The 19,452-nt window shown below is 33.4% G+C and overlaps 1 protein-coding gene across 1 annotated transcript; it reads left to right on the top strand.

Moving 5' to 3' along the window:
* The first annotated feature begins 7,136 nt into the window (after positions 1–7,136).
* LOC149791042 (cytochrome P450 1A1-like) lies at positions 7,137–13,024 on the top strand. Its single transcript, XM_089972945.1, has one exon. It carries the CDS (start codon positions 7,160–7,162, stop codon positions 8,684–8,686), a length of 1,527 nt encoding a protein of 508 aa, XP_089829071.1. The 5' UTR covers positions 7,137–7,159; the 3' UTR covers positions 8,687–13,024.
* Positions 13,025–19,452: the final 6,428 nt, after the last annotated feature.

The following is a 19,452-nucleotide window of genomic DNA, read 5'->3' on the forward strand; positions in this document are numbered from 1 at the left end:
TGTACATATATATATATATATATATATATATATATATATATATATATATATATATATATATATATATATATATATATATGGTTTTGTTAGACGATATTTTCAACATGATTAATCAATATAATATGTAGTAGCAGATTTATAAGATGCTTAATTATACATGCCTTTTTATCCACCCACGTATCAGTTTGTTTGTCAGTATACTAATATATGCAGTGTTTATGTATTCCTGGTGTATAATATACTTAAAAATATTGACTTGTTCATAATGTCTACACCTTCAAACCAACAACATGCAATTGCAAATAATATAACTCAAAACTTATATGATGCCTAGGGTATCGAGTTTTTTTTAAATTTCAGATAAACGTTCTGAGAGAGAGAGAGAGAGTAGCTTTGAAATGAATGGCTGACCAATTTAATATTAAATTGTATCCACATTTCTAGCATCTTCATACTGGACAGTTACTTCCTACCTACCTAATCTGGGCAAGGGATTATGACAATATCTTATTATGCCACTTAGTGTCAATAGTTTTGGGAGATGGTATTTTTATTTTTGTCTTTATTATAGCGTATAATGTCATGATTTATTTTAAGGGTAATTGTCCTTAATATTATTTTCAAATTACAGCATCAACAATTCCAATGGAAATATTTGTATTACTCTAAAAAATGTCTGGATTTTACTACAAAATGAATAGGACTTGTAATTGTGTCCCAATAATTTTATGTTGTTTTCCTTGATTTACTCTTGTCCTGATTGACACTTCGTACAAAGTTCAATATTCAAGCTGTTAGAATGATGCACGAATAAGAAGTTCAAGTAGGCCTGCGGTTACCTTACCTGGCTCACACGTGCACAAATAGTTAAGTGCAAGAATAATTGGTCCAGATAGCTGTATTAGTAACATTACCGCTCAGTTTATTCAAACTTTGATCCTTGATTATGACTTAAATATTTTTAAAAGTTTCTCTCTTTTAGTATGTAAAGCCATATCTAGTGTCAGGTCCGCATCCTGTGTGTAAAAGTGAATCACCATTTACCAAAGAGTTTCTTATAATTGGGTCAAATCGTTTGGGCAATTTCTGAGAAATCATATAAAGGTCTCTCTAGTCAAAATAACACCAGTTAGGCTGGATGGCAGCTCTGTAACCGTTTGTATAAAGAGGTCCAAGTGGGCCTGATGTCACTCACCTTGCACACATTAGTCTTTAAACATAAATGTAGTTACATGATGCAGTGACGTCTATTGTATGACTGTGTAAAGGCTTCATGCGTATGAGGTGTGGGTTGACAGTATTGTAGAGAAATAAGTTTATGACGTTTCTTTTAACGAAACCATGACTGTTGAGAGAAAACACCAGCTGTATATTTTCCATCCGATCGTTATGGGAGTCTAGCCATTCCATGGAAAATCAGTTATGACACAACTTTGGCAGGTGATGCATAGGAAACAGTCCTACCGAGTGTGATCAATACTGACCTATTCTTTCTGGAGATCACGGAAATGTTTTTTTTTTTTATATGATTGCTATGGAATGCATGCCACAGATACGGCAGCCACTGTTGACAGAACATTTATATAACATATAGAACATATCCTAGCAGACATTTCTTCTAAGCTGAATTGAAACAAGCTCAACCATTCTCAAGAAGTTGAAAATAATTGTTCGATAATGTTGCCATGGAAATCACAACATCAGAAGAGGAGCCACCCTGAACAAACTTGTTACAAGCAAGCCGTCAAACATTCCTGTCATATATATTCATTCGGGAAATAAACTCTTTTGTTTCCAGTAAAATATTGTAAGACCGCAATGACAAAAAGCAATCTTTAACTTTACTTTAACTTTTTGGAACCGAATCTAATATATATATATATATATATATATATATATATATATATATATATATATATATATATATATATATATATATATATATATATATATCGTATGTTACCAAGCAACATCGTGAAATATATAGTAATATATCAGTTTCAATTTAGAAAATAAAAACAACGAGTTTGTTAGAGTGAATCCGCTTTAAGTTAGTATTTGCTCTATATTGACTGTATATCAACGTTTTTACAGCCCGTCAGGAAAAGTTTCTATTTTTGACGGAGACCTTGGCCAATATACTTTTATGCATTATTGTTATCATTTAATATACTTATGTTATAAAAGAAATTACCAGGGCTTAGTATATTGTATTCTATATATGTTCACTAAGAGTATAATTGAATGAGAAGACTTATTTCAATTTTCCATAGAAACTATTCTGGAAGATGAAAATAGATGTGCCATTTTCAGACGAAACAAGAAGAGTCGAGGGTCCCTTTTCTGAATCACACTCAAATTTTAATAAATTTGCCCATAGGTTATATATCTATTTCAACGACACTCAAACATTTTTGACTACATTTGACGTCTTTTGCTAAATATTTGCAATGAAATCAAAGGATTGTAGATCTGGATATTTTCTCTTGTAAATCCATTAAGTCACAATGGCACTCTTATATTTTAAAAATTTTGCCCTAGTACTATATGCATATTTCAAACAAACAAGTCTGATAAAACATCTATACACAACTAAACCATCTTGCATTGATGATCCCTCCCTCCAATAATCCTTCATTGAAACAGGTCAACTCTTCATCTTATACGTTTGAACTCAATCAAAGTTATTTATGCCAATCTCCAAGTATCATTTCATTACAAATTTCAGATCGACGAATATACTGGTCCGCCTACAGTCCAGACAGGCGAAAATTGCATAGTGCATAAGCCCATTTAATGATTCACAAATAGTCAAATGAGCATTTTATATTTCCACTGGCTAATCAGAACAAATGTTTTCCCTTGCAAATAATAGCTAAATACAACATAAAATAAGTCTGCATATCTAATTTCACAAAAACACAAGAAATATTAATGTGACACTGCCCTGTCCGAGTTATTTATATAGTGTTGAAAGGTCAAAAAATGCATATTGTCACTACGCATACCTGACCAATTGCAAACCACCAACATCGTAAAGCAATACACATATTCTAACCCATCCAAGAACACACATGACCCACCTGTCCAGGGGAAGCATCACGATACTTATCAACATGTTTACTAATAATTTTGTCATTAGTACCTGTAAACAAGCACATTCGCACCTATTATAAATCCTATGCAATTTTACATTCCTATCATCTTAAAATAGAGCATATGAAAATACGAAATTTCAACTAAAGCAAATCACTGTAATTTAAAGCCTTGACTTTTTTAAATAAATATAGACTCACATTTGACAACTTTTGTATTCGTTAGTCATCAGGCATGTTACGTTTAATACAGGTTTAAAGGAACACACTTATGGTGATACTAAATAGTTACACGTCTCACTAAACGCTATTGAGTCCAATCAAGACATTATTTGTGTTATTTAAAAATTAAAAATAGAAAATAAATATTAAAATAAATGCTTTATTGACCTAACTTAGATACACTTTCTTGATCTTGAAACATACACTGTTAAAGAGAAAATAAAAAATTGTTGAATAATTGAATAAAATAATGGCTTCATGAAATGGTCCGCTGTCAAAACTGATGCATCTTGCTAGAATAAACCTTTAACACTGCAATAAAACTTTGACACCGTAGGTGCTTACATTATATTCATTGCCTCTCTGGTGCTAGCACCATAAGAAAGCGGTGCAAAGATTGGTCATACAAAACAAGTTGTAAGAACTCAGAAACATTCTGCGCACACTGAATATAAGATAATAAAGATAGCAGATATTTTTTCTTTCGACCGTATTTTGTGAGCATAATTATCTCCCTTGCATTAGTCGCATTATACCAAATCCACATATTTGCAATTACTGTTGGGCTTTACGTTTGGAAATGGTGGTGACAATCAAATGCCTGTTCACCTCATGGATGTACGAAAAACATATCATGATGGAACAAAATCAATTTAGGAAAAAAGATCCGGGAAGGTAAACATGCTCTACCAATGCTGATGTCATATGACTTCACTAATATGCTCTCGGGGGATGTAACTGTGGATGATTGTTTACTATGACTGATAAATATTCTCGAAGACGAATATTTTACTAGGAAAAATGTTTTTTCTTTAAATACGTTACCCAATCATAAAAGTATTGAACAAGTAAGAGATGTAGGGACTACATCCAATAACCCGGATATATAATCTGCTATCTCCTAAGGTATTTGATGTAACCTCCAGGTAATCTGACTGGAGGGAAATCCATCTGTCGGGATGCTGATTCTAAGCGTGAAATCCCCCCCCCCCCCACATTGCAACTTCAGCGGAAGTAGTGAATCCGAGTCTTCAGATGCTATTGATGGACCTGGAAAGGCGATCTGCTGATCGGAGTATATTGGTCCTGCGAGATCGAATTGGGCCATTTGGGATGACAGACCTCGTAGATTATAGCTAGAGAATGTGGCCTCCGATCTCCATCCCACAGTCTGAACAACGTGGGCTAGCGAACATATCCGGTTAAATACTAGACTTGTTGTAAGTGCTCTAATCTTGTGAGCCATAATACGCAAGAAGTTAGTTTGAGCTGGAGTTATTTCTCTACATGCAGGGCGAATACGTCACTTAATAGAGGATTAGATAGTCTGTTTTGATATATCCTCATGTCCGTTCTTGAGAGGTAAAAAGAGTCGTGATCTCCCTCAATTCAAAGGCTCTGTTATATTAAGGTATCTCTTGAAAGGCCTAAAAGGGGATTGCATGTGGCCTTCTGTAGATTGTTCCAGAGCAGATATAGCTTTCATGACGAACGTCTGATGCCCATTTGGAAGAAAGCCAATTCTTGGCGATGAATAAGAATGCCGTCAACTGCAAGTCTGACTAGCCTTGCTTAAACTGCATGTAACTCTGATCTGCTGAAGGGGATATATATATATATATATATATATATATATATATATATATATATATATATATATATATATATTGAAACGTGGCGTCATGCATTAATTGCAGTACAATATTATTTAGAACTACACTAACTACTCTACGTTTTAACTCGATAAAACACTGGCAAAGAAAAAGGCAAGCAATTTTAAAAGCTAAATAACTTATGTAAGCGATAGAGCAATTAAATAGTCTATTTATCGACTACAAAGACTGTCAAGCAATTACATGTATTATTTAGCAATTATATAGACTGCATTGCAACCATTTAGACTATATAGCGATTGCAAAGACTGTAAAGCAATTGCATGAACTTTATATAACAATTACACGGACTATGCAGCAATTGTATAGATTGTATCGCAATTATATAGACTATATAGCGACTACAAAGACTGTAAAGCAATTACATGGATTATATAGCAACTAACTGGACTATGTATCAGTTACATGGACTATATATCAGTTATAGAGACAGTATTTGAATTATATAGACTATATAGCCACTACAAAGACTGTAATGCAATTACATGGGCTATGTAGCAATTACATGGACTATATGACAATTATATAGACTGGATATAGACAACTTGAAAATTCACTTAAACTATATTGCAAAGGTGGAAATAGAGGAAGATGAACTAGTTCACTTTTTGAGTTATAGATGTTGAGCCAATACATTGTTGCAGTTAGCATGACAATGTAATGAGTGGGTTTCGTAACACAGATTCATGGCGTTTCTACATATATACTGATATGTATGTATCAGAGAGCGCCTGAAGTTACAAGAATGCATACTTTGTATGCGCTCATTTCTTTACATATCTCGGAATCAAAGGTTCTAGTATATTAATTTTTCAGAAGCCAGGGTACATAATTTCACGGCATTAATTACTTTTTGTGAAGTCAAAGTTCGTTTGTACATTTTTAAATTATATATAAATACACAGAAACAAGCGTAATAAAACAGATTCATGTAGTATATATGTAATGCATTAAAAATAAAATTATTACGCTTTATTGAACCATGTTGACCTGGTTTGTTTTACATTTATACTGAAGCAAAGCGGTTATGTAACACTCTGAGTATGGCTTGGAATTACATTTATGTACAAATATACAAGTCGATAAAGTACGATTCCAAAAGAGATTGTGAGACTTGTAATAATATTATTGATAACGTATTATGCTATAGAGAGTGAAAACAACTTTCTTTTTTTTTTTTACACTTTCCAATATTTTATACCTAAATGTAACAATAGTTTGAGCTGGCACTAACGCTTTTCTTGAAGCGGAGAAAATGTATTTCATTGTTTAGTCGTCTGTGATAGCATATGTCGGAAAAGGTATTTTATTGTATTTAATACCCACAATGGAGGTATTTTAATCCGGTTCATATCGGACATATTACCGTAATTATGATTTCGTTATTCTATGTAATACAGAACGGATGGAAATTCGTTCTATAAAGAAGTTAAGTAACAGTACTAATTTACGTAATCTAGCTTAATATTTGTACAAAATTTTGAATTTTCCGGTGGGACATTGCCTTGTATAACACCTGGATTACCTCGTAGTGAACATTTTCTATGTCGGTAGGAAATATGCCAAACTTATACTAATTCATAAATTAGATGGTTACATAAGGAACATTAAATTAAGATATATTGTACTAATCCTATTAGTTTCTGCCCCGTGTGGTTTACATAATCACTGCTATCTCACCTCAGTCATCGTGGGTTCGAGTCTCGGACTCAGCCAATTTTGGTATGTGAGAAAGCTTGACAGTAGTTTCAAGTGGGTCGGTGGTTCTTACCGGGGTTTGCCCTGGTTCTTCCTCCCAGTTATACTGGCGGCAATATACCACCTATCGCGTGTTGATAAATGTCATTCAACCCACAAAAACAACTGCTAACAGTGACCTATAATAACCCTACTGACCGTGGCCAGTGGGCGTGCTGCTGAAGAATAAAACGTGTATATTATAAAATGTGAACGACTGGGAATATCACGTGTATATGAGCAGAAAATAAACAGCTTTAACATAAAAGTAATCGGTCAAAGGTAGATATTATAGGCAGACTAAAATACACCAAAGTCACAATATAGGACGCACGTTGCTTGCAACCCAGTACAACAGGTTTCTTAACACAAATACAATTGGTTTATACATATACATATATATGTGTGTCACGAGCGCTTGAAGTAAGAAAAATGGAAACTTTCGTAGCACTTTTTTCTTTACATATCTCAGAATATCTTGTTATATTATTAACATTTTTCGTAAGCCTCATGGTCCTCAAGCATTATGACAACATTTCTAAAAGAAACACCCCACCGGGACCTTGGGGATTTCCAATCATAGGACATTTACCGCTTTTAGGAGACAAACCACAGTTAACTTTTACACAGTGGAGAGAGATCTACGGGGATGTTTTCAAGATTCGGATGGGAAGCTGGGATACAGTAGTAATTAACGGTCAAAATGCTGTGAGAGACGCGCTGGAAAGGATAGATGACGCATATTCTGGCAGACCTAACTTTTATACCATGGAAGTTTTAAAAGATGTCAATTCTAATGAGAATACTCTTGCGTTCGGAGAGTTCGATTCATCCTGGTTCGTGCATAGGAAATTGGCATCGAAAGCACTTCGGACATTTTCGAATACACGGAATCATTCGGTACAGGATTTAGTGACTGAAGAAGCAATGTATATGATAGATGCGTTGTTGGAACACAATGGTCGACCATTTTTCCCTGCCAGTGAAATCTTCAAATCAGTTGGCAGCGTGATATATCAGTTGTGTTACGGACGATGTCACGATGTAAGAAAGGACGATTTATTTCTGACATTTTTAAAGTCGGTTGATGAATTCATTAAGTTCACTGGTGCGGGGAATCCTGTGGACGTCATGCCTTGGTTACGCTATATTATGCCTTGGAAAACACATAAATTCAGGCATATAGTCAGAAAGAATAAAAAATTTCGAGACATTAAAATCCAGGAGCACAAGCAGAATTTTGTTAGCGATCACTTACGGGACATAACAGATGCTTTCCTTGCAGAGGACCTAACAGATAGGAATTGTAAAAGTAAGGAAGGACAAATTTCTAGAAATCGCCTCCTGAGTACACTTCAAGATCTCGTTGGAGCAGGTTTCAGCACGACTTCTACAACTCTGCAATGGGCGATTTTATTCATGGCATCAAACCCTGATGCTCAGAAACGTGTTCAGGCTGAAGTTGATGCTGTCGTCGGGAGCGGGCGTAATGTTGAGTTGAGCGACAGAAGTAAAATGCCTCTCACGGAAGCCACCATATTAGAGATCATGCGACTTTCTAGCATTGTACCCTTTGCTTTACCGCATTACACAACAATGGATACCATCTTGAACGGTTACAATATTAAGAAAGATACAGTAGTCTTTGTAAACTTGCATTCACTTGCTTTTGATAACGATACATGGAAGGACCCGAACGTATTTCGACCGGAAAGATTCTTCAGTGAGGACGGACAGCTGGATAAAGAAAAGGCCAGTTCCTTCCTTCCTTTTGGATTAGGACGCCGACGCTGCTTGGGAGAATACCTAGCACTCACTGAATTGTTCATTTTCTTCACAACTCTCATTCAGCGTTGTAACTTCATTAGGCCAGATAGTGAAACGTACATCATGGATGGTGTGTTTGGATTAACCTACAATCCCAAACCTTACAAAGTATCAGTTGTGGAAAGAACATGAAAAACACTGACCTAGGCCAGGAATTCTGTATATGCTCTACCTGAACGAAAAGGCACGTTTATAATAAATCATATTTTCACAAATATTATTGGAGATATAGAAATTAAATATTTATATTGTGCTGAACAAGAACTAAATCATTTAATCGAAACTAACTTAAGTCGTGAAATCTTAGATAAAAGACATTATCTCCGTTTAGCAAAGGATAATCTGTACGAATGGCTAGAAAACAGGTAATAATCTACAGTTTTAGGGTCTTGGTAGCATATTATTTCAATGCCATTTTGCCAGACTCTTTATCTGAACACGTTCTAATTCAACTTTGATTCCGTTATAAGCAAGTTCTTCGAGAAAGAATAATCTTACCAAAGCAGCCTAAGAATGCTTCCTGAGACTCTAACGCATGGGATGGAGGAAGCATGCCAGATGGTACTGGGGAGGAAGTAAGTGTTAGGTGGTACTAGGAAGGAAGCATGTCAGGTGGTGCTTGGTAGTTAGGGTTTTGTCAGATGATATTTTGAATATGATAATCAATCTAATTTTTAGGAGTAGATGTATAGAACGAGCAAGTATACATTCTTTTTCACCCATCCAACTATCAGTTTGTTCGTCAGTATATTAATATATAAAGTAGGTTGGAAGATATATATATATATATATATATATATATATATATATATATATATATATATATATATATATATATATATATATATATATATATTTCAGTTAAACATTCCAAATGAGAGAGATAGGGTTTTTAAAATTATAGGTAAAGACCATTTATTAATGGTAAATGCATTTCTGAATTTTTCATACTGGGCAGTTGCTTCTTATTAAACTAATCTGGGCAAGGGATTATGAGAATATTTTATTATATCACTTACTGTCATTAATATTGGGAGATGGTACTTACATTTTTGTTTTCCATCTAGCTTGTAATGTCCCGATTTATTTCAAAGTTGCTTGTCCTTCAAATTAGTTTCAAATTGTAACATCAACAATTCCAATGCAAATATTTGTATTGTTCGGAGTAATTTTTGGATGTTTCTTAAAAAGGAATAGCACTTGTCATTGTGTCACAATATTTTAATGTTGTATTCTTTGCTTTACTGTTGTACTAATTGAAAATCTTTACACAGTTCAATATTCAAGCTTTTAGAGTGATGAACAAACAAAAAGCCCAAGTAGGCCCAAGGTTACTTCAACTGGCTCACATGTGCACAAATAGTTAATTATAAGAACAAGTTGCCTAGCACAAATATTTAAGTGTAAGAGCAATTGGTCCAGTTAGGTGTATTAGTAACATTACACACAATTTATTCAAATTCTGATCCTTGAATATGAGGTAAAAGTATTTTGAAAAGTTTCTCTCTTTTGGTATGTAAAGTCATATCTAATGTCAGGTCAGCATCCTATGTGTAGAAAAGAGATTCACCATTTAACCATTATTTCCTTCGAATGGGGTCAAATTGTTTGGGAAGTGTTTGAGAAATCATGCAGATGTTACTATAATCAAAGTAACAGTGGTCAGATTGGAACTGCAACCATTTGTTACAAGAGGTCCAAGTGGGCGTGATAACACTCATCTGCCATACATTGGTATAAAACCATAAATGTAATAAGGTGCAGTGACAATTGTTGCATGAATGTGTAAGGAGTTCACGCGTGATCAGATGTGGTTTGGCAGTTTTGGAAAGAAATAATTTTATATGACCTTTTGTAAGCCATAAATGTTGGGAGCAAACACCGAATGCATAGTTTCTACACGATTTCAATGAGAGTCCAGCCATTGCAAGAGAAACCAGCCCTGACACAACTTTGACAGATAATGCATGAGAAACAGTCCTACTAAGTGTGATCAATACTAGCCTATCTTTCTTGAGATGGTACAAATTGGTTTCGCATATGGTTGCTGTCAAATACACACATTAGATAGGGCAGCCAATATGGACAGAATATTTATAGAAAATATCCAACAGATATTCCTTCTAGGCTTAACTGAAACTGTCTCAGCCACTCTGGAGAAAGCATAGTTTTTTGATAATTTTGCCAAGGAAACCACAATACCACAATATTTCTAGAAGAGCCATCCTGGGCAAACTGTCCATTAGGCATGGCCTAAAAACGTTCCAACCATATACATTCATTCATAAAAATCTTTGGTGTCTGAAGTAACTTTTTATAAGACTACAATGACTCAAAGCAATTATTAAAATTTACTGTGTTCTAAAACAATATTTTAATATTTTGGAACCGAAGCTAAACAAAATTTTATATGTTCACAATCAATAGTGTGATATCTATTGCAATATATCAGTTTCAATTTAGAAAAAGTAATGCGTTGAATCAGTTTTGAGTCAGTAATTGCTCTATATTTACTGCATATCTATGTTATTGCAGCATGCCAAGAAACATTTTTTTTCTTTGGATGGAGACCTTGGCCAATACAATTTTATTTATTGTGATTATCATTTAATATACCAATATTATGAATTTTGTTTTACCAGAGTTGTTGTTGTTGTTGTTGTAGTGTTTAACGCCATTTTTCAGCACACGATAGGCTATACATGGTGGCCAGTATTAATGGTGAAGGAAGAACCCTGAAAAACCCAGGGAAGAACCACCGACCCACGAGAAGCTACTGGCAGTGTTTTACCAGAGCTTAGTGTTTTGTTCTCAATATCTACAGTAACAGTATAAGTGAACAAGAAGACATTTCCATGGAAACGAGTCTGTAGGATGAAAATGGTTGTGCCATTTCCATATGAAACATAAGACTACATTTAAATTTTAATAAATTTGCCCTAATGCAATATGTATATTTTAAAACAACCAAGTCTGAAAAAACAATTATACTCAACTAAAATAGCTTGATTTTATGACCTCCACCCAATAATTCCTCATTGAACCATGTCAACACTGCATCTTATATGTTTGAACTCAAGCAAAGTTATTGATGCCAAATTGAATTATCAGTTTTTGTTTATTATAAATATTTTGAAGAAGACAAAAGACAAGACGCCCTGTTAAGAATGACACTAAAACAGTTTTGACCACATTTGGTGTCTTATACTAAATATTTACAATTAAATCAAAAAGGTTGTAGGTCTGGATATTTGCTTTTGTAAATCCATTATTGTCCAAATGACTCTCTCATATTCTAATAAATTTGCCCTATTACTATATGTATATTTCAAAGAACCAAATTTGATAAAGCAACTAAATGTAACTAAAACATCTTGCATTTATGATTCCCCCCCCCCAACCGAATAATCCTTCATTGAAATACATCAGTTCTACATATTAAATAATTCAACTCAAGCGAAGTTGTTCATGCCAAAATTGAAGTATTGTTTAGTATTAAATTTTTGTTCATATTTCATAGAAGACAGGAAAGTTTGTATCAAAAAGGAACTGTCAAACTGTTTAATAATATTTCTCATAATGTATTTTGTTATCAATAGTGTTAAACAACTGAACGTATGTGCTTTCCGCTTATTAGTGTTTTCTAGTTTCATGTAAAACAATACTTTGAATTGGCATCAAAATATTTCTTAAAGTGGGAACATGTACTTTAGTATTAGTCAGCTATGGTAGCATATGTTGGGAAAGGTATTTAGATGAAGATAAAGTGAAGAACTGTGGAGGGATTTTAGACCAGCTTGTAGATTACAGTAATATGATCTTGTCAGAATATGTAACAATGAATGAACAGAAATTCTTTCTGTCAAAGGATAATCATCTCATTAAAAGATCTGTCACCTGATCCATGACAATATGCCAAAATTACACTAATTCATTAATTATAGTGAAATAAACAGCATGAAAATTTTATCTATACACAGCAGTGTTTTTTTAATGTACACTTGATAAACACTACACATGAATTATTTATTCCCAATAAGATATATTTGAATAAATGTAAGTAAACCTAATACGATTCATTAAGAAAAATGCTAAAGGAATGATATTTCATTCAAATGTAGATGAAAGTTCTAAACATATGAATATTATCTCAAATTTCAGTATATTGCAATATCTCATCTTACTGTATCTGTTATCTCAAATTTCAGTATATTACAATATCTCATCTTATGGTATCTGTTATCTCAAATTTCAGTATATTACAATATCTCATCTTATGGTATCTGTTATCTCAAATTTCAGTATATTACAATATCTCATCTTATTGTATCTGTTATCTCAAATTTCAGTATATTACAATATCTCATCCTATTGTATCTGTAATCTCAAATGTCAGTATATTACAATATCTCATCTTATTGTATCTGTAATCTCAAATGTCAGTATATTACAATATCTCATCTTATTATACCTGCAGTTTTATTGATTCCATCTGTTATGACTCTATGGTCATAAACTAATTAACAGAAAGAAGCGAAGCCAATGAGTTTTGTAAAACTTAACAAACAATATATTTGTCAAAGTTTGAAGGAAAAAAATTAAATTTAAGAGGAACTTACAGTATCATGCACTGAATTCAAAACAATCCCAAAAAATGTCTATTAATGTCTAACAGAATGAAATGTTCCATATAAATTTCAGATCCATAAATAATATGGTCAGCCAAATGCCCTGACATGTCAAAATGGCAATGTCCAGAAGTCCCTTGAATTATTCACAAACAGATACGATGCAAAACAACTCACATGATCCAACTCATTCAATAGGAAATAACTGAATTCGTCTAAGAACACGCTGACTGACCTATCCAATGGGAAGAGACCCAAAACTTGTCAACATATTTACTAATAATTTTATTATTAGTAACTGTAAACATGTACAGAAGCATCTTTATATAAATCTTATCCAATTTTAGATTCTTAACATCTTAAAATACAACCTATGAACATCACAAATTTCAACTGAAGCTAATCACTACAATTTACAGTCATGAATATAATTTACAAGAAATATTGATAAGTATTTGGCAATTAGTATAATTGCTAGTCATTAGGCATGTTATGTGCAAAGGAAGTAAACTTATGATAACACTAACTTGTCCAATTATATGTCTAACTCAATGTTTTTAAGTTCAATCGAAGTAATCATATATGTTATTAAAAATTAAAAAGTAGAAAACAAATCTTGAAAAAATCCTTTCGTAATCTAGTTTGGAGAATATATTTTCTTCATATAAACACATAAAATAAAAAGAGAAAATCATTAATTGGTCCACTGTCAAAACTGATGCCAGAATTATACTAGAATAGACTTTTAAGATGTCTCATGTTTACATTATATTATTGCCTCCCAGGTGTTAGTACCATAATAAAGTAGTATAAAAACTGATCATACAAAACAAATTGAAAGAACTCAGAATCCTTAATCGCATACTAAAGATAATGATAAGAATGACATGATACTTTTTTCTTTCCACCATGTTTTGTGGACCTTTTTTCTTTCCACCATGTTTTGTGGACCTTTTTTCTTTCCACCATGTTTTGTGGACCTAATTAACTGTATCACATTAGTTTTATCATACCAAACGTGCATGTTTGTCATTACTGTTGGGCTTCATGTACATTGGGAAATGGTAGTGACAATGAAATGGCTGTTCACCGCATAGATGTATGGAAAACATACCATGCTGGAACAAAATCAATTTAGTTTTAAAAAATCCTCTTGGAAGGTAACATTCTCTATGCCATACGACTTCCACTAAATTAATATGCAAAGATTATGTTTATAATCAAACACATTGGAGAGACAGGTAATCAATAAATTGTCTCGTATAATAGGTTTATAAATATTGTCTCAATGGCAAAGAGAGATTACTGACAAAATACCACATTTAATGCGCATAGATCATAATAAACTTCACCATGATCATGGAGATGTAATTATAACACACCATGTGTCATCAAACACTGGTCAAGGGTACCATCTCTATGACCAAAAATAGGTCAGCTAATCAGAAACCAAAACTCATTAACATATTCCAAGAGGAAGAATTTAAGCACATTTCTTTGGAGAGTTGGATCACATGAGCTGAAATCATTACAAAAAACAGATGCAACCTTATCTTACTTTTGTCCATAGATGCTACAAAATGTTCAAGATTTTGATGATCTATGCTTATCAAGTCTTATACAAATCTGAATTTTGATGATGTCATCAAGTCCGATCAAAATCTGAACGGCAATGCCACCTCTAGATGAGTAAAAAGCAGAGAACCCACTGCTTCTTTAATGTGATGTCAAATTCACACCAGAACCTGATGACATAAAAAGATTCCACTTGCTTAAAGGTTGTCAAACTGCAAAAGGTAAGGACCCAGATCTGACATCACATAATGTGCCAGCAGATCTGTGTCTATGCAGTCTGTTAGGAGTAATCAGAAGAACAAACAACACAGACCTTGATCTGTTGGCACATTATGCAACAGAAGATTAGGTCCTATGTTGTTTGCAGCACGACCTGACAATAAGTGAGCATATACAGAAAAATATTTTTTAAAAATCCAATTCGAACTACAGAAGGCATTCTTTTTATAAAACCATCTTGTTACTGCACAAAAAGTGGACTTGTCAGAGTACAGCCACTGTGCATAGTTTGTAAGAGAAGTAGTCAGAAGCATTTTTCTCCTCAACTGAAAGACTTTTATTTCAAATACCATTGATGTAATATTCATCAAATAAACAGACACTGTGGGGTACTTAACTGTAGAGTGCATCAGACATTATATAAATGTGTATGCAACAGCAAATATGCCTGAGGAAAAAAAGGAATATATGAAAGAATTTTGTCAGGCCAACTTGACTAAAGTTCATCAAATTTCAAAAGAAGATATGGAAAGGACATGAAAGCTTGCTTAGTCAAACACTCGTTTGTTGTGAAAAAAAGTTGGATTTTTTTCTCCACAGGTGATGTGTGAATATATGAATCCAGGCAATGAAAATGCTAATAAGGTAGTTCTGCAGATCTATTTAATCCCAAAGGTTCTTAACCTGACAACATCATAACCATGTGATCTAATGAAGTAAACACAATGATCCTTGTGTCATATTACTGATAAACATCATACAAAATTCTTCCTATCAAATGAAAGATATAGATATATATACCATGCGTAATTTAGATCCAACTACAGATTGCATACAGGCAGATCTGCTGTTGAATAATGCACAAGCAGATCCAAACTAACGAGTAAAACAAACAACATAGACCCTAACTGTGCATTATATGATGGCAGATCCAATTCTATGTTCTGTGCAGTTGGAACAGACTTAAACACAAATATACACAGTACCATAGGCGGTAGAGCTGAGACATGCCAGAATATCATTCATAATTTTATGCTACTCATTGCTGAAAATAATTTAAGTAGCATACCTCACCCAAAAAAACAATCCCAGAAACTGTAAAGCAATAAATCCAAGGTGCTAAACAGGATAAATGCATAAATAAACTTGCTGGTAAAGTTTTGCATCAAAAGCATTTTCACATATAAAAAAAATTCTTATATGTTTAATTATTCAATTAATCAAAGGAGAGGATGAGAATAAGTAGGGCACTTGGTCATAAAACTCTCCTTCACTCAAAATCTTACTCAATATCAGTCTTGCCAATCAAAAAAGCTGCATTGGTTTATAGTGAATAATGGCTACTGATGAAATGTAAAATAGTTCTGTTACAAATTCCTTCAAAAATATGTTTAGTCAAAATTAGATCAACAATCTAAATCACCTTCAGTTTCTTTCTATAAAGATAGGAGACTGATGGTGTGGTCAGCTGCCAATCATGTGTTTTGTATAATAGAAGAAAAATATATAAAAAAAATTATTTTAGCCATTGTTTCACTTAACATTGCAATATAACCAGACTGGATGAATATGAAGGAGGTAATATAAATGGTTACCAATAACAATTAAATAAAAGTACCTGAGGATAATTAATAGGGTAAATCTTGGTGGCCTCAGTAGAGCACTTGAAGCAGGGTTCCACGCATAATACTCTATACAGCTATACTCATATCAAGTTTTAAAAAAAAACTGGGACAGTGTTTTGTTAAGATGTTACCAAGGAAGTGGCATGCTAAGCATACACGATGAAACAGATGTGTATAATGAGATTTCCTGTCTGCAAAGTGTCTGAATTTATTCATAACATAAATTTCCAAATGGTAAATCCATATAATGGAGATGGCAACCAAATCTTACCTTTCAATTGGATAATGGGACAGAATTATTACATTTTATAACAAAGGGTATATACTGCAACAAGCTATCTTAATTTGCTGTTGTCTGTTAAGAACTCTAAATCAAGTACCCTTATTAGATAATTTTAAGACAGGCAGATAGATTTTGTTGCATTCAGTTTATGTCAAAATGAGTCATGAAATTCCAGTAAAATAAGGACACAGAATGGGACTCAGTTGCAATCAATTATGTCAAGTCTTGTTGAGGGATTCAAGAAGACTTTTGTACTCCTGTAGCAACGGTGCCACCTCATTCAGAGTAATGTCTATATAGTCATCTTCATCTTCTGGAAGATCCAACACCAGCTTCCCAATGGCTAATTTCTCCTCCTCTAATTCCTTGGGGCTTTTGGTAGGGGAGACACTAGCTGTATACAACATAGAAAATGCACTACATAATATCTGACAATAAGGCAATGACAAGACTTGAGAATAAAGATGATTTGGTGAGACACAGGAATGTAACACACATTCTGATCACTGATACTGCTTTCCTAAAACTATGACTAATATTCCCAACTTCTCAAATGCAAACTACTACGGGCTGCTCAACTTAAACATGGATGTTACCATGGGAAAGCACTATCTTGAAATAATATATTCTGAAAGAGTTCATAGGAAAATGATATCATGCCATGTAATTATTATACAACCCTCGTATTCATAGGCTATATCAGACAATTTATACAACTGTTGTGTAGAAAATCAAAGCTGTTTTTTGATGGGAGATGGTAACAGTATTCTATTGTTAGAAACATATTTCCAATTATACCAAACAAGTGATATTTCATGTACAAATGTGTTGTCATGACGAGAAATTGTTAAGCTGTCAACATTTGCAAGTCACACATTTGTGGCAAAATCCCGCTTTTAATCGGTGCTTGGATTTAAAATCACCTGTCAGCTGTCAGTGAACCGACATCAGAAACCTACACACATGATAATCATAGCAGTATATGTGAACATTATTAACAGTAAAAAGGGAAAGGATACGAGTACATGTGATCATTTACCAATGTGAACAGGGAAATGATATGAATACAATTGATCATTTAAAAATGTGAATAGGGAAATGATACAAATAAATGTGAACATTATACCAATGTTGATGGGCTAATGATATGTATATGTGTGATCATTTTCCTTTGTTAATATGGTTGATATAACTACATGTTATCATTTGCCACTGCGAATGGGGAAATTATATGAATACATGTGAACATTATACCATCTTGAATAGGGAAATGATTTGAATACATGTGGTCATTTTCCACTGTGAATATGGTTGATATACATTTGATCATTTACCACTGTGAATAAAGAAATGACATAAATACATGTGCTCATATCCAATGTGAACATGGAAATGCTATGAATACATGTGATCATTTCCCACTGAGAACAGGGAAATGATATAAATGTATGTGATCATTTACCACTGTGAACACGGCAATGCCATGAATACACGTGATCATTTACCACTGTGAATAGGGAAATTATATGAATACATTAGATCATTTACCACTGTGAATAGGGAAATGATATGAACACAAGTGATCATTTACCAAGGTGAATAGGGAAATTTTATGAATACATGTGAACATTATACCATTGTGAATAGGGAAATAATACAAATACATTTGATCATTTTCCATTGTGAATAGGGTTGATATGAATGCATGTTATCATTTACCTCTGTAAGCAGAGAAATGATAGGAGTAAATGTGATCACTTACCACTGTCAACAGGGAAATGATATGAATTCTTGCAATCATTTACCAATGTGAACAGGGAAATTGTATGAATACATGTGATCATTTCCGATGCAAACAAGTCAATTATATGAATACACGTGATCATTTACCAATGTGAATAGGGAATTGATATGAATACATGTAATCATTTACCACTGTGAACAGGGAAATGAGACGAATACACGTGATCCTTTATCAATGTGGAAAGGGTAATGATCAACGTACATGTGAACATTTCTGAGTTACACTTAAGTAATGATATGAATACATCTGAAAATTACAAAGCTATACACCATTGCTGATGTGAATTCAATGTTGATTGAAAACGCAAACCTAAAACTGACACAAAGTGGAGCCAGTATGATAGACTTACTGGTTTATACAACTTTATATGCATCAAAACAAAAGTGTTGATTATTTTATTATATAATTTATAGAAGAAAAATTTCTTTTAATATGCTACAGAAATGAATAAATGACATTTCAAGTGTATGACACCAAAGACAAAGCTATCAAATCAACTAAAATCCAGCGACATCAAGACTATTAGATGACCATGTGACATTAAGAAATATCACATATCAAATAATGCTGAACCATTCATTAAAAACCAATTTCTAGATGAAATCTTGTAATTCAGGTAATTAAAGAACTTTTGCAGGTACTGCAGGAATCTGAAATTGGATGTAATTGTGTTTACCTGAGGAGGGTGTACTTCAAGAGGCAGAAGAAGATGATGGAGAGTCAAGTTCAGCTGGTAAAGGGGGCGTAACTCCTCCTCTCTGGAT

Source organism: Sinohyriopsis cumingii, chromosome 10, assembly GCF_028554795.1.
Source record: "Sinohyriopsis cumingii isolate HCF-2022 chromosome 10, ASM2855479v2, whole genome shotgun sequence".
Lineage (NCBI taxonomy): Eukaryota > Metazoa > Mollusca > Bivalvia > Unionida > Unionidae > Sinohyriopsis > Sinohyriopsis cumingii.